The 9,070-nt window shown below is 45.9% G+C and overlaps 2 protein-coding genes across 2 annotated transcripts in view; one reads left to right on the forward strand and one right to left on the reverse strand.

Annotated features, from left to right (window-relative positions):
• Positions 1-8,738, reverse strand: part of MRPL37 (mitochondrial ribosomal protein L37) — a 17,475-nt gene extending 8,737 nt beyond the window's left edge. The window contains exons 1-3 of the mRNA XM_010847128.1: positions 8,326-8,738; positions 4,610-4,793; positions 4,407-4,522 (exon numbers count right to left, since the gene is read on the reverse strand). Coding sequence (XP_010845430.1) covers positions 4,407-4,522; positions 4,610-4,793; positions 8,326-8,671 — 646 coding nt within the window. The 5' untranslated portion in view covers positions 8,672-8,738. The remainder of the gene's footprint in view (positions 1-4,406; positions 4,523-4,609; positions 4,794-8,325) is intronic.
• Positions 8,739-8,841: 103 nt separating this feature from the next.
• Positions 8,842-9,070, forward strand: part of LOC104993753 (NADH-cytochrome b5 reductase-like) — a 26,591-nt gene continuing 26,362 nt past the window's right edge. The window contains exon 1 of the mRNA XM_010847129.1: positions 8,842-8,927. The gene's annotated coding sequence lies outside the window, so the exon portion shown is untranslated. The remainder of the gene's footprint in view (positions 8,928-9,070) is intronic.

The raw sequence follows: 9,070 nt of genomic DNA on the forward strand, positions 1-9,070 counted from the left end.
GGGGGCAGGGGCAGCTGTGGTCAGACTGGGGTCAAGGAAACCCATGGTGGAGAGGTACTGGGGAGTACTCATTTGGTGTGAGCTGTCCTGGAGGCTGCCATTTTGATGCCAAGTCCTGGCCCCACCCAACAGCCCATATGGGACCCTCCAGTCAAATAACCACAGAGCAGGAACACAGTCCCACTCATCAGCAGACAGGCTGCTTAAAGTCTCCCTGAGCCCACAGCCACCTCTAAACACACCCCTGGGCACAGCCCTGCCCACCAGAGGACAAGCCCCAGCTCTACCCACCAATGGGCAAGCGCCAGTCCTTCCCACCAGAAAGACTGCACAAGCCTGAAGCCAAGACCAGATACTATAAAACTCAGAGGAAAACATAGGTATTAGGTTGGTCAAAAGGTTTGTTCAGGTTTATTACAGAAAAATCTGAACAAACCTTTTGGCCAACCCAATAGGACACTCTGTCATGAAATGCAATAATACATTTTCCTATCCATTTCCTAATGAAAACAAACCAGAACCTATTCAAACTTAAAAGGTTTTGCACAGCAAAGGAAACCATTAAAAAAAAAAAAAAAAAGACAATCCACAAAATGGGAGAAAACATTTGCAAACAATGCAACTGACAAGGGATTAATCTCCAAAATATACAAATAGCTCATGCACCTCAATAAAAAAAAAAAAAAACCCAATCAAAAAATGGGCAGAAGATCTAAATAAACGTTTCTCTGCAGAAGACATACAGATGGCCAGAAAGCACATGAAAAGATACTTAATATCAGAGAGCTCAGTAGGTAAAGAATCTGCCTGCAATGCAGGAGACCTGGGTTTGATTCCTGAGTCAGGAAGATCCCCTGGAGAAGAAAATGGCAACCCACTCCAATATTCTTGCCTGGAAAACCCCATGGACAGAGGAGCCTGGCAGAATACAGTCCATGGGGTCCCAAAAAAGTCAGACATGACTTACTGACCAAACAATCACTAATTATTAGAGAAATGCAAATCAAAACTACTATGAGGTATCACCCCACACCAGTCAGAATGGCCATCATCAAAAAGCCTAAAAACAATAAATGCTGGAGAGTGTGTGGAGAAAAGGGAACCCGCCTACGTTGTTGATGGAAATGTAAATTGGTACAGCCTCTGTGAAGAATGGTATGCAGGTTCCTTAAAAAATTAAAAATAGAGCTACCATATGATCGAGCAATCCCACTCCTGGGCATATATCCAAAGAAAGCCATACGTTGAAAAGACATATGCACCTGATGTTCACTGCAGCACTATTTACAATAGCCAAGATAAGGGAACAACCTAACTGTCCATCGGCCCGGATTCTTTACCACTGAGCCACCAAGGAAGCCCTACAATGGAATGTTACTCGCCATAAAAAAGAATGAAATAATGCCGTTTGCAGCAACACGAATGGACCTAGAGATTATCATACTAGCTGACGTCAGACAGAGAAAGACAAGTATCATACAACATCACTTATATGTGGAATCTAAAAAATGAGCTCATTTACAAAATGGAAACAGACTCACAGAGTCAGAAACAAGCGAATGGTTACAGAAGGGGAATGGTGGGGGGAGAGAGAATTAGGCAGTTGGAATTAACATATACACACTGCTATATATGTAAAATAGATAGTCAGCAAGGACCCACTGTAAAAGCATATATGGGGAAAAAGTCTGAAAAGAAAATATGTATACATATAACTAAACCATTTTGTTACACACCTGAAACACAGTATTTTTAAATTAACTATACTTCAATAAATAAATTAAAAAAAAAGATTAGTTAAAAATAAAGCTTTTATCCTAAAAAATAGAAAAGAAAAAACCAGAGAACTTTGGTTAAGGTGTTACTCCTGGGTTTCTTGAGAGGGACTGACCAGTGCACTCTTTGACCTGTGTTCTTTCCAATGAACCGAGAGGCCTGGTGATCTCTGTGGGCTCAGAGGCTGCGGGTTCAGATCTTCCCAAGCACCTGCTCTGCACTGGGGACCAGTCTGAACTCCCTTGAACAGAGAGTCCCTCTCAAGGGCTGACGAGGGATTAAGTGCTCCAACAGTGGGAGACAGCAGAGGTGGGGAAACCGACCTCCTCTGGGAGGCCTGGGAAGCTGCCTGAAACGCCTTCAAACTTGCTTCAGAAAGATGGATAAGAGCAGAGCTTCTCAACTTGGGTGCTGTCCACATTTCAGGTAGTTCTTTAGTGAGGGAGGCTGTGCAATGCACTGTAGGTATCTGTCAGCACCCTGGCCTCTGCCCACTAGATGCCAACAGAACGTTCACTGCCAGCCCCGGCTCTGCTTCAAGTCAGGACAAACAGAAATGTCTCCAAACAAAGCCAAATCTCCCCTAGAGGATTAAACCACCCTTGGTTGAATACTACTGGGTCAGAGTTTGCCAGACAAAGAAAAGGGAGGAAGGTGTTCCAGTGAAGGAGCCCTAATATGTTCCACGGTCCAGAAGCCTGCTGCTGCGTGGCAGAGCTCAGGGGAAGTCAGCACAGATAACTGGAGCACGATACAGTAGGAAGGATGGAGAGAGAAGTACTGAGACTACAGGCTAAGCCGAAAGGCTGCTAAACCCAGGAAAAGGGTTCAACTGACCTCAGTCACTCGGAGTTAAAAAAATGAGCCAGTCAGAAAGCCTCACTTAAGTCAGATGAGCATACTTGCCACAAGGAGACACAGGTGCATGAGGAAGCGAACGCACATCTGCCTAAGCAGCAAGCCTGCCGCTGTGGACGTGAGCAGATCCCCGTCACAGAGGTGCCCACAGGAAGAGGAACGCCATCTAGAAAGCCTCCTGGACAACGGCCTGCTACGGACTCCCCACAGGGGCAAATTTTTCTCTGAAGGTCCTTGAGTTTTCAGAAATACAAATTAAATACTACAATCACAATGTGATGGGAATGGACCAACGCTGCTGATGCTGTATGTCTAAAAACTGGTCTGACCAACAGCACTGTCATTTAATTAACATGTGTCCTCCCTTACTGGCTGTGCAAAAGGGGATACTACATCTGTGGATGGATAAACTCTGACCCACCTGGTAAAACACCTCATACCCACACTTCAGGAACAATTTTCTCAAGTACTTCCTGTTTCTTCGCATATAATCTGCAAGGAAGATAAATGTGCCTGGACCTCTCGTAACCTTGGGTTTTAGATTCTCCCCACAGAATACTCTACTGTGGTTTCCAATTCAATTCCCTCCACATCCCTTCTCCAGTGACAGCTCCAAATGGGGCAGTTTAATTAGAGGTAATACTTGATAATGGGCCAACAAGCACTCCTCTATTAATGAGGTTCACTAATTTCCTTAGTGGTGCCATTACCTCTGCAAAGCTGACTCTTTGCCAGGAAGTCCATACTCACAGGGGCAAACTGGTGAAGCCTGACCAAGTTGATGTCCTAAAAACCCAAACTGTTCCACAGCTGGTTTCCCTGCTCCAGGGTTCCACCCAGGACAACCCCTGTGTTCGGAACATCCCTACCTAAAACATCTGGGATCTGGTATTGATTCGCCCATCCCTTTAGTCAGCGCTTGTTGTGTGGCACTGTTAGATACTGCGGACAAAGAAGGCACAGTCTCTATCATCAGAAGTTCACAGTTTAGTGGGGCAGATAGAAAAGGTACTAGATAATCACCAAACATAATACAGTATAATGTGTGCTATGACAAAAGTAGGCCTATGGACAAAAGGAGCAGAGAGCTGATCTGTGGATGTGCATGAGATGTGGGCTTGAGCTAAATGATGCGGACAAGGAGAAATTAGTCAAATAAGGAAGATAGAAAAGAACATTCCCTGCAGAACATATAGCACGTGCATACGCAAAGCTTGATGCCCAAAAGCGGCAAGTGGCCAACAGGGGAATGGAGGTGGGGACGGCAGAGAGAGATAAGACTAGAAAGACCAGCTGGTGGCTAAAGCCCAGAAGACCTGGATACCACCATAAACTGTTCAGCTATTAGGAGACAATAAAAGATTTGACCCAGGGGAGGGACAGAGAGAACCTGCACTTTAGAAAGATCACTCTAGCAGCTCTGCAGAAAGTGGATCTAGAAAAGGAAAAAAGCATGAGAGTAAGAAGGCTCTTGCAGTAGAATATGAGCTTTGTGAGTGCAGACTGTGTTGTAACTTATGGTCAACATTTAGGCACTTGGAGGCACTCAACTGATATGGTGTGAATTAAGTCTTGGAAAGAAGTGAATAAAAGAAAGAAAGGCTGGGCAAAAACTAATGACACTGAGGATGTGTCTGAGCCACAAATTGGACCATGAAGGATGGCAGTGAGAGTAAGTATGGCAGCAAGGATGGGAATATAAGCTGGAGGTGGGGCTGAGAGTAGAAAGGCAAGGGACAGACAGGGTCTTTCTGGTGTACAGGAGGACTAACCTCGTTTCCAGGTGGTGGATAACATGTTCTTTTGGGCACAGATCCGCCTGGCCAGAGAAGGATGCTTGAGAATCTGGGATTTACACAGCTGGATCAGGCTGTCCACAATGACTGGGCTTGGAGAAAAGAAGAGACATTTGGAGGTATAAAGCTGACTCCAAGATTCATCAGTAGGAAATCTTACTGACTTGGGGGAAACTTACCAGTAGGTCTCTCTCTTGGGGATGTCTTCAGTAGAGTGCCAGAGACGAGCATGAGAGATCACATTCAGAACGCGTTCATCTTGGTTCTCTATGTGGTTCCTCGGATTGTCAGCAAGGCTAAGCACTTTCTCAGGAAGGCCTTCTATTAACTTGGTCTTGGTAAGCCAGAGGGCCTGCTTTACACCTTTAGGGTCATCAATCATAAAAAACAAACACTAAAAAAAGATGATTCAGGAAAAGATGCTTATGCCTGCCCAGTAGCATTTTGGGGAAAGAGCAGCCTTGAGAGGGGGATGGGATTTGTTCTGACATCTGAGGGGACAGAACTAAAAATAAAGAGCAGAAGCCAGGAGAACCAGATTTCAACTCAGCTCCAGGAATGACCATCTGCTTAAAAACAGTTAACAGTTGATTGACGTAGAGTACTCGCCACAGGAAGAATTCAAACAGCTATTAAAATGGCTGAGATCATGAGACTGAACCTCACAGGCAAGGGTCGTTTGTATTCTGTCTGTAGGTATAGAGGATTCAGACCCTAGCATACAAGCCTAGATCAATAGATGCCAACCCTCCAAAACCTAGATCCCTTCTATTAACCCATACCCTAGGCCCGAATGGAAAAGCTCATGTCTGCCAAATATACTTCATTCAATAGATATGGGCCAAGCATTAAGCACATGCTGCTTTATCAAGGGAAAGAAGCTTTCAGAAATAAAGGAAATATCTTCTGGATCATGAATAACTTGAGGAGCGCTGAGTTTGGGAGCACCAGATAATTTTTCGCATCTACCTCTGAGATTCTGTAACGAGCCATTTTATAAGCAGAATTTTGTATGAAGAGGCCATATGAACTGTACTGCTATATTTGTCAAAAGAATCCTCAAGATGTTTTTCAATTTATTATACTGGGTCCTCCGAGGCCTTCTGAACTTCTCTTTGGCCTCCATACAAGAAGGGTGGGCTTTACCTGGGTAGAGTACTATTTTGTCTTTTGGACACGGTGAACTACGTTAACTCAAAATGTTTCTCTATATCAGGGGCCAAATTTTTTCTTAAAGGGGCAGACAGTAAATATTTTCAGCTTCTGGATATAGTCTCTGTCATAACTACTCAGTTCTGCCACTCTAGCACAAAAGCAGCCATAGGTAACAAGTAAACAGGTGTGCTTGGTTTATAGAAAAAAGCAACAGGCCTGGTCAGCTGACCCCATCTCTGTACCATCTGTTGACTGCCAGCAAGCTGAGAGCCAATACTGGTGCTCCCCTATATAAGTACAACCTCACAGAATGGATTTTTTGTACTCACCTCACTGTTTCTACGCTCATCTCCTCACCTATTTTTAATTTACTCTGGCTGTACTATAAAATTTCTATAAGATGCCCAAAATGCTTCTCAGGAAAAGGAGTAAGAACAAAGATTTGATCCAGAGTGCTTAGTCTTTAAAAACTAATTTAACCACCCTACTCTCAGCAGGATGGGGCTGCAGTGCCAGGCAAACTCCCTTGCTTCATTTTCCCCAAAACCTACTTCCCTAAAAGAGGAAGAGGCATAGACATAGGGGTCTAAATTCTGCACTGGGTCCACATACCAGTCCTCTAACTCTCAAAGTTAACACTGCGTTCTTTTTAATGACTGTGTCCATCAGTTGGCAGAGCTCTGGTGACTTCTGTGATTGGCAGGCTACTCATTCCAGTTGAAAAAACATCACCTGACTCAGGAACACATCTTCATTTGAAAAACTATGGGATTAAAGCAAACCCAGAACACTTTGAAGGAAAACACCCTCAATTTCTCTTGTGGTGACAAATGAAAGGCATTGAAGCTTTTTACTGTAAGGTTCATTATACATCAGAAACACAAATATTTAGAAATTTAACTTCCTGATTGTGTGGTACAGCAGAAAGAACCCTGGACTGGGGGTCCGGTAACCCAAGTTTTAGTCCCAACCCTGCAACTGTTCCTAGAACTTTAAAATGGATAAAATATTAAGAATTTATGATTCACTAGTATATGAATCAGAGAAGGCAATGGCAACCCACTCCAGTACTCTTGCCTGGAAAATCCCATGGATGGAGGAGCCTGGTGGGCTGCAGTCCATGGGGTCGCTAAGAGTCGGACACGACTGAGCAACTCCACTCTCACTTTTCACTTTCATGCATTGGAGAAGGAAATGGCAACCCACTCCAGTGTTCTTGCCTGGAGGATCCCAGGGATGGGGGAGCCTGGTGGGCTGCCATCTATGGGGTCGCACAGAGTTGGACACGACTGAAGCGACTTAGCAGCAGCAGCAGTATATGAATAATACCATCTACTCTGTGCCAGGAGCTTTATCTACAAGTTGGATGGGATTTCATGACATGGAGGATGAAACTCAAGAGAGATGAAAGGCTTTGTTTCAAGTCTCAAACCTCGTAAGCGATGGGACTGGGAGGGGAACCTTTACATTAAAGCCCAGGATCTCTCCATTACCCCAATCTGCTTCTCTAGCTCTACATCTTACAGAATTTTATTATAGACTTTACAGAACCTCTCTGCATACGGTGAAAGCATAGGGTATGTTTTCAGCCTAGTCAAACAAGTTATCTTTAACATCTAAAATACATCTAATGCAATTCATCTACATAGTAATGTTACTGGGATCACGCAAGGGTGACAAGTCTTGTGAGGTCCTTCAGAGCACCTTGCGAGGACACTGGAAGTGTTTAAAGGCTGAAAAAAAACAGCTTTCAGTTATCAGGAATGGGTTTGAGCAGCTTAAGAGGCTGGCCAGTTGACTTCTCCCCAAACCTAGGATTTTTTTCTCTGGCTTAGTCCCCAGACCCTGCCAAGTCTCTTTCTTCCCTAATTACTTATTGGAAAATTCTGTTCCCACTTACCTGGACCATTTTGTGTTTTCAGGACCTGTCCTAACCCCAGCCTGATTTAGGGACTAAGCAAGAATGAGTTGGAAACAATGGGTAGGAGAACTGAATAGAGACCGTCCTCCATGGGACTCTGGAACATAATTTCTAGTACTAACCCCAGACATACAGATGGTTTTGGCTAAAGTCATTCTGACCTGTCCTTTGTGAGAGTGAAAAGGTGCAGAGGGACTAGATGGTTTTTAGGTCCAGATCTTTTCCCTCAAAACATCTCAGCTCTGACCTCTGACAAAGGTCACTGATCTGGGAAACCAGGGGTGTAGCCCTGGCTTCACTAGATACCCACAGTGCACCTATGAGCAAATCACTGCCGAATCACTCCCCTCCGTCACAGTTACCAATCCTGTGAAAAGACGCAATAGGCCGGCAGGTTAAGCACTGTTTCTGCCGTCTCTATGCACTATAATCCTCCATCTAATTCTTAAACAGTTACATCTCCAGGGTGCAAAAGTTGGGTCACTGTGAATCACCTGGTCAAAACCACTCATTTCACAGGAGACAGAGGCTCAAGAAGCTTCAGTCACTTACACCAAATCACACACACAGTGAGAGGCAGGGCTAGGCCTAGAAACCACGTCTCTTGGCCACGAAAACTCTAAAACTCCCCTACACATGCTAGTCTTTACATCCCACTTAATCCTGACAATTCTCAGAAATGAGACTCAATACCGGGCCCATTTCGCAGACGAAGAAACCGAGACCCACAGTTTCAAAGTCTTGCCCAACCCCACAGAACGTCGGGGTTACTGCTGGGTAAAGGAACAAGGTCTGCTCCCCGCCGTCCTGGGACCTCACCCTCGAGGAGGCGGCAACGCTGGTGGAAGACGTAGCAGACCTCATCCTTGTATAGGGGATGCTCCTGCAGCGGGGGCAAGCGGCGGAACTTCGGGTGCGTCCAGCCGGGGTCCCAGGGCGGGAAGACTGGTCGTGCCAGCCCGGGCATAAAGTGCATCTTCCCCGCGAAGGTGATGGGCTCCAGTCCAGGAATCTCATACACCCTGTCCAGGGGAGGAGGCTCCGGCTTTCTCGTGGATCGCACGCCCCACTCGTACGCCCCGCGTCTCGGGACCCCGCAGCCCTCAAGGCCGAGCCCCCAAGGGCGAGCCAGCACCCGCCTCGCTGGCCCCGACGCCAACGCCATGCCAATCTGCTCTCAAGACCTCCACCTGGACGCCGCCATCTTCCCGCGCGCAAGGCCTGCTGGGAACGAAAGGGGCCGACCGACAAGGCTCTTTTTACGAGTGGCAGATCCTTTAACCAATCACCGCCAGGTAACTCTGGCCTTGCCCCACCCCGCAGGCCGTCCACATTTTTTCACAGGTGGAACCCTGCCCACCTTCCCCGGGTGGGAGTGAAACCTGCAAGATCTTTACCTGAGGGAAAGCGCAGGAGGGTAGGTGAGTGGTTGTGGTGAGAGCTGTAATGAGCTAGGAGAGCTTCGGGACTTAAAATTTGAACTCATGACAGCCTTGATTTCTTGCGAGCAATTGGAGCTTGGACAGAGTACTTCTGAGCCTTAAAGTCACTCGGTGTAAAAATA

This window comes from Bison bison, unplaced genomic scaffold, assembly GCF_000754665.1.
Source record: "Bison bison bison isolate TAMUID 2011002044 unplaced genomic scaffold, Bison_UMD1.0 scf7180017864244, whole genome shotgun sequence".
Classification (NCBI taxonomy): Eukaryota; Metazoa; Chordata; class Mammalia; order Artiodactyla; family Bovidae; genus Bison; species Bison bison.